Raw genomic sequence first — 13322 nt, 5'->3', positions numbered from 1 at the left:
GGTACAGCACCTCTTTTTAGCCCTCTTTGGTGGCAAATCCAAATTTTGATGTTTGGCATGGTTCTATCTTGTTATATTCGGCAACAAAACTAGAACGTACAACCCACTTACAGGAACTTCTGGTTATTAATGGTATACAAAAAACGCTGACTCTGTTTATTCGAGCGGGCCCTTTCTTATTTTAACATAAGACTTTCGGTAGCCGCGGCAGTGAGCAAAAGCGGCGGGCAAGGCAGCGCAGACCCCAAGGCCTGGCAGCAAGGGCACAGGCGGGCTGGCCGCCTCCGGGGGAGCAGCGGGCACAGGAGCCCGGTGCGGGATGAGCACGGTGCGGGATGAGTACGGTGCGGGATGAGCACGGTGCGGGGTGAGCACGGTGCGGGACGGGCCAGAGCCGGCCCGGCTCCCGCGCCATTGCTGTGAGGGAGCGGCCCCGCCCCGCCCCGCCCCGCCCCGCCCCGGCCGCGCACGCGCACGCGCACGTGAGGCGGGTCAGCTGAGCGCGCCGCGCTCGGGCCGCGCTGGGCCATGGCCTCCATCCTGGACGAGTACGAGGATTCCCTGCACCGCTCCGTCTCCGTGCAGCAGAGCCGCGCCAGCGTGGGCATCCCGCACTCCGGTACGTGTGCGCCGGGGCCTCCCGTGTGCGGCGTTCCCGCTGAGAGGGGGAGGCGGGGCGGCAGCTCCGGGTGCTGTGCTGCCTGGAAGAGGTGTGTCACCGTGCGTGTGACACGGCTGCGGCTGGTTTTTTTCACGGCTTGCCGTGGGAAGTGTTTAGAGACAGGGAGCACTTAATTCCTGGCTCGGCGGAGGGCTGATGGAGGTCGGCCCAGCGAAATGCGGTGTTGTTTCTGTGCGGGAGGCTCTGGCCTGGGGTGCTGCGCGCAGCAGAGGCGGGTGCGTGAAGTCGCGTGTGCCTGTGCGGTCACAGGTCATAGCCACGCACACCTCGGCCCTGTGCAGCTCAGAGCTGCGGCAGCGGCTTGGGAACGTCTCGTCACTTTGCTTCTTTTTTCTGTTCCTCTCTGAGGAGGCCATGCTTTACCGTGTTATGGATGTGCGAGCAGCTGTTCCTGCGCGGAGTTCCTTTCCTAACCCAGGCGCAGTTCGCCAAAGACTTCCTTTCTCTCCAGTGGTTCCTTTAGGCTGACTACACGATGGCAAAGCAGTTTGTATCACTACTACACTTTTCTGTCAAGGGATGTGTACTGTAGTGTTCAGGGAGGTGTTCCATCAGTGTAAAGTAACCGTGTAATGACCAGTCTTTTTTTTCTCTCAAGTCAGAGAAATTTATTCCATTATTATTCCATGATAAATTCAAGCTTTATTAGGTTCAATAACCATTTTCTACTAGATGTCACCTCTCAATACTTTTTAAGCGTGGCAGAGAAATGTAGGTTATGAGAGAATTCTGTTCCGCCTGGTATTGTCATGGTAGTCCCAGCTGCTATGCAGAGCTGGCATTTTTGAGTTACAAATTTGGAAATACATATTCTTTCGAGTTTTTTTCCTTGTATTATAGTGTTGCCCACAGGTAACCTTTGGGGAAATCAGGTTGTGAGTTTCATATATGTGCTAAGAACTGATAAATTCTGTCATGCTATGTATATTATGGAGTATAAATACATTGACAGAGTTACTCTGAGTCTAGATACTGAAGTAGGTATGTTCCCCTTGTGTGTTTTGACATACATGGTTTTTTGTTGCATAATGTTAAAGAATAAGTGGCCTGAATAGGTGTTGTACAGAACAGTGTTGGGACGAGTCGTGTCACGGAAAATAAATTTTCAAGAACTCACCTTTTCTTCTTGACTGCTGCAATGCTGTCTTCAGTCAAGGCTGTCCTAGAGTTGAGAAATTTGCCTGCTTGCTGACAGTTGGTGTTGGCAGAGGAAGTTTGGGAACTGCTTAATTGCAAAGACACAGCCTAATCAGGATTTCAGTTATTCTTAAATCAGACCACACAGGCATTTTTTAATAAAATTTGGGTTGGTGAAAGTTGTGGGCAATCTGAAGTTTAAGTAAATTTATTGTGTAAAAAGATACAATAGTTCTTGAAAGCAGTCCTTCAGGTTAGGTTTGAAATTTTGGAAGACGTTGAAAACCATTATTCCTCGGTTTCAGGGGGTTGTTCCCTGTGCTTGTTAAACTGCAGGTACTGTTTCTCAGTTGTAGATAAGCAAGCAGTGGCTCTGTATCCAATCTAAAGTCCTGCTGCATTGTGAACTTCAAGTACTGTAGTTCCAGCTTTGAAAACCTACTTTGACCCACTAGACTTGACCATACTGGCGATCTTAGACCTTTGCAGAGATTAAAAGGTCTGAGGAAATACTTAGGAAATGCTGCAGTGGAATCTTGCTTAAACAGAAGAGGGGCACTGGGGACAAGATGAGGGAGGAGACAGTTTGAAAGGAATGAATGTTATAAAACCGCTATCTCCATTGTATAGAGAGTTGTATATTAAGGAAGATCTTCCTTCTCCTGTTAGGGAAATAACTAAAATCCTCATGTTACTGGTGATGATCCTGTGGGTGTTATAAACATAATGGATACAGGCCTAATGAGTCCAGAATGCTAAAATCCAATACTTTGGCTTGAACTATGACTGAATTAAACCATGAACAGTTTCTCCTTAACTCTAACCCCATACCCATAGGTGCTATTTGTTGCCTTTCCTTCCTGCATTTAAGTTTCCTTGCTGAGTCAGCCTTGCTTTGCCAGGTGACAGTCTGAAAAAAATTCGAGGTTACCTGGATGAATGTGACTTGATCATCGGATAACATGTGGGTTTTTCAGAGTAATCCTTCCCTTTATATATATATATGTACTTATTGGTTAGCTGTGATATCATGTGAATCTGTACCTTGGGAGCTTTTTGTACATGTTTTGAACTGCAGTTCATACCAGCAAATTTAAACCATGGCATTGCAGCTCCCTAATCTGAAAAGACGAACATCAGTTCTTAACTGGAAATAAAGGAATGCACAGTTGTATAAATGGATAGTGTTTAAGGTATGGATCAATGTGTAAGAAAAAAGCAGGTGCTGAGCAGAAGCCTGCCTACTCAAAGGTTGTGGTTGCTTTGTGTCTTCCTGCATGTGCATCTTTCTTCTGGAAAAAGTGTATTTTAAGGATCCTGCAGCTGATCTAGAGGTGAGGCAGAGGCAAGTAGAAAGCATTGGTGGAATAGACAATTAAAGGATTTGTCTACTAGTAGCAGGCTACTTTCCACTACTACATTGTCTTTTTCAACACCATTAGGGCTGGAATTAGAGTTTTTTTTTTTTTTTTTTTTTTTCTGTATTCCTGCTCCATGGAGCACACTTCCTTCTCAGTAAAACTTGGAGCAGGACACAATCTTTTTAGTCTTCTAGGCTGGATTTTTATGTAGGTTGGGATTGTTGTTGTAGGATTTTGTCTTGTTTAGTTTCTAAGTGTTCACGTTCTTTCTCCAGGATATGTCAATGCACGACTGGAGAAGGAAACACCAATATTTAACAAGCAGAGGATTGATTTTACTCCTCCAGAGAAAATTAACAGCTTAGTGGTCTCCTCTAACCAGCTCTGTATGAGCCTTGGAAAAGACACTCTTCTCAGGTAATGCTGCCAGAATCCTGAAGTTACTGTTTGATTTTCCCCTGCCTTCTTTTTTTTCCTTAAGTTGCTAGAGAACTTACATTTGCAAACTGGATAAAAAGCCATGAGCCTAATACGGAAAGCAAGTGAGGAGTTACATATGCGTGAACTTTTGTTGGCAGCTTGCTTTCATGGTTTCTCTTTGCAGGATTGATCTTGGGAAGCCAGATGAACCTAATCAGGTAGAGCTGGGACGTAAAGATGAAGCCAAAGTCTACAAGATGTTTTTGGACCACACAGGTGAGGCAGTGGGTCATGGGTATTTACAGACAGTGAACAGAGGCAGAACAACTGCTGGTGAAGGAGTTCTCTTTCTGTTTTGTACATAAGGAGAACAGATCAATATTCCATGAGCCAGACTCTTTCCCAGGGCTCCTGCCCACCGGTTTGCCCTTTTGCTATTAGTAAAGTATGGGTTTGTTGTGCCTCTGTTGTGTTTTCAAGCTCTGAATGAACACATGCAATTATGCTGTTCTGAGCAAGCCTGCTAAAACCAGTCAAGGAAAATGTTTGCAGTCACTCTCTGCTCTATGGTTTATAAGAATTTTTAAAATGGGCCATAAAACATCTGCAGTTCACTGTAGCGTAGACTGATTTTAAACAATTAAACAAAAGTTTGGGAAGAGATGCTTGTATCTCTCACCAACTGCCAGGGATAGGAGGGAACTCTGGGAATTGTTTATCCTTAGAACATTTATCGAAACAGGATACCTTCTTGCTAAAGCATCTGGTACCAGTTATTTAACATTGCAACATATGGACTACTGTTTTGATCCAGCATGGAAATCCCCCACATTCCTATGAATGCCTGGGAAAGTCTTGGATTAAGTATGTTGATACTGGAATTTATCAAATGTTAGGATTAGAAGCTTCAGGAATTTGGCTCGATTAGGCACAGTCTTGATTTGTTCTCTCCTTCTCCCTCCCATACCCCTCTGCTGTTGGCAGGCTCTCATCTCCTGATTGCTCTGAACACCAGCGAATGCCTTTACCTGAACAGAAGTGTTCAGAAAGTGCGGGCACTCTCCCGCTGGAAAGGACACTTGATTGAAAGCGTGGGCTGGAACAAATTTCTTGGTTCAGAAACCAACACAGGGCCTATCCTGGTGGGGACATCCCAGGGGCAGATCTATGAGGCTGAAATCTCTGTCAGCGAAGGAAGCCTCTTCAGCACTAACCCTGACCAGTACTTCCGACAGGTCTACACTCTGGAGGAGGAATCTGGACCTGCCCCAGTTTGTTGCTTGGAAATTGAACGAGGGATAGACGGGAAATTTTTTATTATAGCCACTACTAGGAAGAGACTCTTTCAGTTTGTTGGCAAAGTGCCTGAAGGGACAGAGCAGCAGGGCTTCAGCTCCATATTTGCAGTGCATGCTGACCATCTGCCCAGCTTTCGGGAGTTTCCAGCTAACTTGGGTTTCAGTGAGATAGCCTTTTACACTCCAAAACTGCGCTCCAGCCCACGCTCCTTTGCCTGGATGATGGGAAACGGTGTTTTATATGGTACGTTGGATTATAGTCATCCTGATTCAATTCTCAGCGATGAACGGGTCTGGGTTTATCCTCCTGACATCGACATAACGGTGAACAAGCCAATATCCATCGTGCTTACCCAGTTCCACTTCCTGTTGCTGCTGTCTGACCGCGTGAAGGCCGTCTGCACTCTGAATGGACAGGTTGTTTTTCAGGATCTGTTCCTAGAGAAGTTTGGCTCGCTGACACGCATGATTAAAGATCCCACAGTCCAGCAGATATGGATCCACACTGAGAAAGTGGTGTTCCGCTACCATGTCCAGCGGGAATCTAGAGACGTGTGGAAGATGTATATGAATATGAACAAATTTGATTTAGCAAAAGAGTATTGTAAGGATCGTCCAGAGTGTCTTGACATTGTGTTGGCCAAAGAGGCAGAGCACTGCTTCCAAAACAAGAGGTATCTGGACAGTGCCAAATGTTACGCCCTGACCCAGAACTACTTTGAGGAAATCGCTCTGAAGTTCATTGAAGCCAAGCAAGAAGAGGCCCTGATGGAGTTTCTGATTAAGAAGCTAAGTAACCTAAAGCCTTCAGAGAAGACACAGACCACTCTGCTGACCACGTGGTTGACAGAGCTGTACCTGAACTGGCTTGGTATACTGCAAGGAGATCCCTCACAGCGAAATCTCTATTTGGATACACGGGAGAAGTTCCGTACTTTCCTGAGCAGTCCTAAAAACAAAGACTGTCTTTTTAATAATCGGGCATCTATTTATGAGCTGTTGGCAAGCCATGGCGACACAGAGCACATGGTCTACTTTGCAGTCATCATGCAGGATTACGAGCGTGTGGTAGCTCACCACTGCCAGCACGATGAGTATGATGAGGCTCTAAATGTGCTGTCCAGGCACAGAGACGAGAAACTCTTCTACAAGTTCTCTCCGGTTCTCATCCAGCATATTCCCAAGAAAGTAGTTGACGCTTGGATTTCTATGGGCTCTAGACTAGATGCCAGGAACCTCATTCCAGCCCTTGTTAACTACAGCCAGAGTGCCAGCACCCAGCAGATCAATGAAGCCATTAGATATATGGAGTTCTGTGTCTACCAGTTGGAGGAAACCCAGCAAGCCATTCACAACTACCTGTTGTCTCTTTACGCTTTGTGTCGGCCAGACTCGCTGCTTTCATACCTGGAGCAAGCAGGAACCAACCCAAACAGGATCCACTACGACCTGAAGTATGCGCTGCGCCTGTGTGCGGAGCATGGCCACCACCGTGCATGTGTCCACGTTTACAAAGTGATGGAATTGTATGAGGAGGCTGTGGATCTTGCCTTACAGGTGTGTGTGTGTGTTTCTGTGCATGTTGTGATATGCAGGAGTTACCTTGAACAGCAGAGCATTGGGGAGAACTGGACAGAGTCACTGGTATCAAAGCTGTGCAGCTGAGGCTTGGAAGGAAGACCTGGCTCTGTTAACATTTTTCTGTGCTTTCACAACTGTTTCAAGTAGGCAGCTGGCTGACTGAGGGTGGGGGCATGGAAAGTACAAGGAGGAGTACTGTCTGTCTCAAGCTCAGTCTCTGATATAAAATCCCTTTAACATATCTGCATTTATGCAAGATTTGTATAGCTGTTGTTAAGGATTCTAATTGCTTCCTATTCCTTGCTTCGGTAATTATCACAGAAGCCTTTGTCAGCTTAGTCTGACCTTCAAGGAGATGCTGGATTTTTTTTCCATTTGGAATTGCTGTGTCTTTGCTGAAATATGTGGCCAGCAAAGATACTGTAACATGAATTTGCCCTTTCTGTGCTGGCCTTTCTTCTCTGTTGGGTAGTAAACTAATCTTCAGTGAGGAGTACTGGTGGAGAGGAGAGGTGTTTGACATGGAAGCAAGGAGCAGGCCAGTAGGGCAGTCCTAGGCAGTGAGACAGCAATAGAAGTTTTCTAAATGCCTCTTAAAATGGACAGCAGGCTTTGAATCTGAATGGTGGATGAACAAAGAGGGAAGCTTAACTCTGTTTCATTGTCTGTCCAACTTCTAGGTGGATGTTGATCTTGCCAAGTCCTGTGCAGATCTTCCTGAAGATGATGAGGAACTCCGGAAGAAGCTGTGGTTGAAGATCGCTCGCCATGTTGTTCAGGAAGAAAAGGATGTCAAGAAGGCAATGGCCTGCCTCTCCAGCTGTGCTCTGCTGAAGATTGAAGACGTGCTGCCATTCTTTCCAGACTTTGTCACTATTGACCACTTCAAGGAGGCAATCTGTAACTCCCTGGAGGATTACAACAAGCACATTGAAGAACTGAAAAGGGAGATGGAGGAAGCCACACAGAGTGCCAAGAGGATCCGAGAGGACATCCAGGAAATGAGAAATAAGTATGGCTCTGTGGAGCCTCAAGAAAAGTGTGCTGCTTGTGACTTTCCACTTCTAAACCGCCCTTTTTACCTTTTCCTGTGCGGTCACATGTTTCACTATGACTGTCTCCTCCAAGCAGTTTTCCCAAACCTTCCTGCCTATAAGCAGGCAAAACTTGAAGATCTTCAGAAGAAGCTGGCAGCTACCAGCCAGCCATCCAAGAGCCACCATCGTCCCAAGGATGCAGACACCATTAGCTTGGGGAAGGGGCAGCAGAGCCGGGAACAGATCAAAGCTGACATCGATGACATTGTGGCAGCTGAGTGTGTGTACTGTGGTGAGCTGATGATCCGGTCCATTGACAAACCTTTTATTGATCCCCAAAAGTATGAAGAGGAGATGCAAAGCTGGCTGTAGTTCTCCAAATCTTCAACTGTCAAACAAATCGTGATGCTTCTGTGGTGGGAATATAACCTCCAGGAGCAGGAAAACAGTGACTTCTGTGCAACTCTAAACAGAGGGTAGTGCAGTCTTTTTACTGGGGTTAGGGAAAACTAGTCTTGAGAAATAGGGAGATATAGCTATGGCTGTCTAAGAACTTGAACAATTCTTAGAGCTAACCTACTGGAATATATTTAGCAGATGTTTCTGCTTGCAGTTCTTCTGAGGTTCTCAGTGTGAAGCTAAATGGAGTGCCTTGTTGTCCAGAAGGAATTGGGAACAGCCTGTGATTTATCTGCCCTGTTGTGTGGTACTTGTTTTGGTGAAGACAAGTTGAAAGAGAAAGGTACTGAAGGCCACTAAGCAGTGTAGTCTTTATTCATCACTTTCAAAGCTAGAATTGCCCTGTGTTTCCTTTTTGTTGAGAGTCTATAACCACCTACATAGAAAGAACATGAAAGGACAGAAGCCCTTACATATTAATATTTTGTAAACATCATGCTACACAAATACATGTTTCTACACAATGTGAAACAAGAATGTGTATATTTTTCAAGCAGGAGTGTGTCATAATACACTAATTTGCCTGCAATTCGAGATGTATAGTTCTCTTTCTCACAAGCTTTATGCACAAGACCACACACATTTGGATTTTCTGTAGGTACTGTTTCTTAAAATGTCTGTTCACCCCTTCCTTCCTCTTTCCATCGTGTTTCTCCTATGACTGCCTTTGTATAGTGGGTCTTGGTTTTGTCTGCACCCCAAACCAAAACTGGTAGATGCAGCAGTAAGGTTTCAGCTGATACTGCGCAAGCAGGAGCACAATCTGTTTGTATGTCTTGCTGTGGTTCTCTTCAAGCTTGCACTTGCTGAGCATTAGACTCAAGATCTAGTCAGAGGTTTGCTCAAGGGTAGTCTACAGAAAAGTTCTGTTGGTGTGAAATTTGCTTTGCCCTTTGAAGTTAGTACCTTGTGCCTAAACAGTCTTTTGCCTTTCACTTTTTGGAGATGGCTGTGAGTCAATGTTTCTATCTATTGCTCCAACTTGGAAAATTTTTCCCAGAAGGTAGCAATCACTACGTTGTGAGTGAGAGAAGAAAAAATTTTTGTTAGCAGTTTAGCAAGGGTTCCTTGTTTTGTTGTGAGAAAATAAAATTTTAATTAGATTTTGCTGTTTGGGAATGAATCACAAAAGTAGTAATTGACAGAAGAATTGAATGTTCTAAAAGAAAAAATACAATTCTTTTAATTAAGGCAATAGAAAATACGGTCTTCTGAAAAACCACCTCAGTTCTTTCACATGAATATGTGTGCTTGTCTTGAATACCTCTCTCCATCTCCTAACCACTTACCCTGTTTGTAGGGTTGTAGAAATGGGTCTCATGTTATTGTAGGAGAATATGTATTGGTTTCCTCAAGGATCTGACCTATGAATTCTGAGTTCAGAACTTCAGAAGAACATCTATGCTTTTGTTGGGAGCATCAGCCTGGAATGAATTCATTTTATCTATGTAAAATGACACGACTAATGAAAAACAGATATGAAAGTAGGAAGACCTGAGGTTTGATGGTGCTGTGGGATAGGCAGTCCCATTTAGCAGCTGGTGGTGTGTGTTTGGTGGCTTGTCAGAAAGCAATATTTCAGTGGTTCCATTGAGCAGTAGTTCAGAAAACCCACCTGCTGTAGTCTTCTTTGGCTCTGCATAGGCTTTTGCTTTGAGTAAGTCAATGGGTCTGGCAGAAAAATTTGTGATGAACATTAATTCTGGTATCTTTTGAAGTGTACCATTAAACCTGTTATAACTGGCCACTCCTGTGAATTATCATCTTTTCCTGTAAGCAGTGTGATATTTAAGGTTGTACGTGTTACTATAAACCAACAGTAGTCTCCCACCCAAATCAGTTTCTGGTCAAAGGTAAATGGCTGTTTTTCTGCCCTTTAGCAGAACATGGGTATCAGCTCTTTTGGGCTTTTACAGGATGCTTTCCTGGTGTATTAGAATGACTATAGTCCTCCATTCTTTTCCTGTTTGTGCTACAGAAGTCACATCACTAAACAGACCATTGCAGAGTGATTTGCCTGTCCATGGTATTGGAAGAAGCTGTGGGAAGTGGGTCATGGCAAGTAAATAAAAACCCTCTAGTATTTGCCTGAGATGGGTTGGTGAGGAAAGGCACCTCTGATTCCGGTCATGGGTATTAATAAGTCTCAGCAAATCTAGAAGTAGGTATTTTTTTAATGACTAGTTGCAATATTTTCTCAGGTTTGTAGGCATATGCAGCAGATACATGTTCCACAAATCTCATTCTTTCTCACCATTGTTAACTGAAAAATCATTTAAGTGATTTGTTGTCAAGGTTGTAGAGAGTGTTACTGCTGGCAAAGACTGCAGCAGTGATTAAATGACTAGTGCCAGTAATACAAAAAGGTACATAAAGATATCTTCTGGACTTTCTTTACATTGTCACATGCTTTCAAAGTTTCAGTAACCACTTACCTGTGCTTCTTGGCAATTCTGCAACATCACTCAGTGAAAAAGGTAAGAGGGTTTATTTTTTGGGGGGAGTGGGGTGGGTTTGTGGTGGTGGAGGGGAGTGAACTACTTTCTGTTCTCCCATAAATCTAATCTGCAAGATCTCTTCCTCCTTGCATTCAGAATAGCATTTTTATATTTTCTCCTTGTAATTTCAGCACAGTAGAACTTGCAGTCCTTTGTATGTATTTTAAGCTATGAATGAACTGTACCAGCTGTTAAAAATGATGTGGCCTTGGCTCTTGTCCTTGTCTGTGTGAATAACTCCTAGCACTTAGCCTAATGCAGCTGCATGACCAGAAGGGTGCGTGGGTGCTCCAGGCCTGTGTACCCAGAACAGGTATCTGTAGCTACATCTACACTATAGAAATTCAGTTGTGCAGGCAAGGCTAAAGCAAAGTTGTGTCTACTACATGACCTCTCCTAGGCTTTGAGCAAGGGATGGGGAGAAATGCTCTGAGTTGAAGGGAGATGGTGGTGAGTGTGTGTTTTGAAAGAGTTAGAGAATTTCAGGTGCGCTTCCTGTCGTTGGCAGCAACTAAGTGAAATGCTGGAAGCGGTGGATTCTGTCTCCTTTCTAAAAATGAATGCTCAGGCTGGGAATTCAGAAAAGCAAATTCTTAACAAGCCACTAGATGTCATTGCTGTCCATTTAAATACTGAGGTTTGCTACAGACCGCTAAAAGTGTTCTGTAGCAAAGGAGGACTGGCACAAGAGTGAGGAACAGAAGCAGGGTCCCAGTGCCTGGGGCGGGGGGGTGTGCTGGGTGTTTGGAGATACAGCCTGTGGTGTAAAATAGCTTGGATTTGGTGTAAGGATTGGAGGTAAAGATGCTAAAAAAATTGCCTTTGACTAAACAGCAGTTTCAGCTCACAGATCAATGATTTTCATGTTTTGAACATCAAAAGCTAGTTTTATTCTGTTAATAAATGAGTATCATGGAATTGTAGAAGCATTTATGTTGGAAAGGACCTTTAAGATCTTTAAGTCCAACCACTAACCCAGCATAGCCAAATCCACCACTAAACCATGTCTCGCAGTGCCACATCCACATGCCTTAAATGCCTTCTGTGGCAGTGATTCCACTGCTTCCCTGGACAGCCTGTTCCAATGTCTGACCACTCTTTCAGTGAAGAAATGTTTCATAATATCACATCTAAATCTCCCTTGGCACAACCTAAAGGCCATTTCCTCTCATCCTGTTGCTTGTTGCCTGGGAGAAGAGACTAACTGGCCCCTTGTTACAACCTTCTTTCAGGTACTTGTAAAGAGCAATAAGATTCCCCTGAGCCTCCTTTTTTCTAGTTTAAACAACCCCAGCCTCAGCCACTCCTCCTAAGACTTGTGCTCCAGACCCCCGTTGCTCTTTGGACACCTCCTGGTGCTCCAGCACCTCAATATCTGTCTTGTAGTGAGAAACCTGAGACTGAACACTGTGTTTGACGTGTGTCCTCTTTTGTTTAATTGTATTCTAGTGTAAGTTCCCTACAGACCTGGCTGATTTAGTAAACTGTGGAGAGATCATCCCTAGGCTGGAGTTACAATATCTGGGTCATTTTTGATTGCTTCCTCTTCATACTCTAATGACAGCAAGCAGAGTATAAACCAGCTCCTTAGCTGCCTGAGTTCACATGTAGTGTTGTTAGAAGCACCAGTAAAGCTGGGTTTGTGATGTTGCACACTGACTTGCATGAACAGATAAGCTAGTATGTTTGCTTTTTCCTTCTAAGTTGCGGCATCATAATCCCCATAAAACAGCAAGAGGGAGTAGGTACATCTTGTACTCTATCAAAATAAGGCATAGTTTGACTCAGACTGTAGTCGTGTATTAGCCTGTATTTCTTGGAATGGGTAGTTCCCATTCACCCCAGCCGTGTCAATGCCAGCATATAGGTTGCATATGTTTACAAGTGCAAATTCTTAGTTTCTAGTGAGATTTCATGGGAAGTCTCTTGTTCCTTGCCTCACTTCATCCAACAACCTTGCACTTAGCTGTGGGAAGACAGACTAAAACTAGACTTCTTCTTTGCAGTAAGTGTGCTAAGCTGAAATTTGAGGTTTGAAATGCACAAGACTTACGGTATTTTTGAATTTTAATTTGTTACTATTGAGATGGATTAAGTCTTTTTCTCCAGAATAGATGGAGTAAGATGTGATTCACGGTGGTATGTGCAGTGTTTATGAGAGGATCTTATGGTATCTGCAAAGCAGAGATGGGCTGTCCAGGGTCTTCTGTTGGTTTTGCACATGGAAGAAGTGATGCACTAGAAGGGAAAGGGGATGGTGGTTTCTGTAAAATAATTTGGCCAAACGTCATGTATCTGTCTTCAGGGAAGCTTCTCCAGTGAAACCGTGATATTGGTGGATCTGTACTTCTCACATTGCTGTGCTAAAGAAAAAAAAAGCCAATTTCCTTTGAAATAAGGACTTTGTTGAAATTGAAGAGCTTAGGTCTTGAAAGAGGAACATTACAGGCATTCCTTAAATTGTGAATTCTGTATGGGTTCAACTCCTAAACTGTCTGCTATCTCTGATTATGCACTGTCCTGACCTTACACCTTCTGAACCCTTTGGGATTTGCATTTCATGGTAATACTGTGATTTTTGAGACTTGTGATAATTCCCCCTCAACTCACTCCTTGGGTTTTTTCACTCCTAGATCTCAAGGAAAGGCGTCAAGCTACTTATTTAGGGTATGAATTTCAAAGCAACCTGGCCGGCAGCTGCTTTCAGGTGAAAGGAGGGGAAGAAGGATTAGACAAACTTGTTAGATCTACTCGTTTAAACTTGTTGGGATGGAGAGAAGAAGGGGCTCAGGCATCTCCTTTCTGTCATGGCCAGAGTTACTGGAGGCAGCTTGTTTGAGTAGCACTGG

General features: G+C 44.2%; 1 protein-coding gene across 1 annotated transcript; it reads left to right on the top strand.

Annotated features, from left to right (window-relative positions):
- The first annotated feature begins 474 nt into the window (after positions 1-474).
- Positions 475-9722, top strand: VPS18 (VPS18 core subunit of CORVET and HOPS complexes). The gene is made up of 5 exons (XM_040067056.2): positions 475-619; positions 3456-3597; positions 3785-3876; positions 4585-6455; positions 7160-9722. Exons 1-5 carry the CDS (start codon positions 529-531, stop codon positions 7886-7888), a joined length of 2925 nt encoding a protein of 974 aa, XP_039922990.1. The 5' UTR covers positions 475-528; the 3' UTR covers positions 7889-9722.
- Positions 9723-13322: the final 3600 nt, after the last annotated feature.

This window comes from Hirundo rustica, chromosome 6 (assembly GCF_015227805.2).
Source record: "Hirundo rustica isolate bHirRus1 chromosome 6, bHirRus1.pri.v3, whole genome shotgun sequence".
In the NCBI taxonomy this organism is placed as follows: domain Eukaryota; kingdom Metazoa; phylum Chordata; class Aves; order Passeriformes; family Hirundinidae; genus Hirundo; species Hirundo rustica.
The sequence above is the reverse complement of the archived record's forward strand: the minus strand, read 5'-3'. Positions and strand labels throughout refer to the sequence as shown.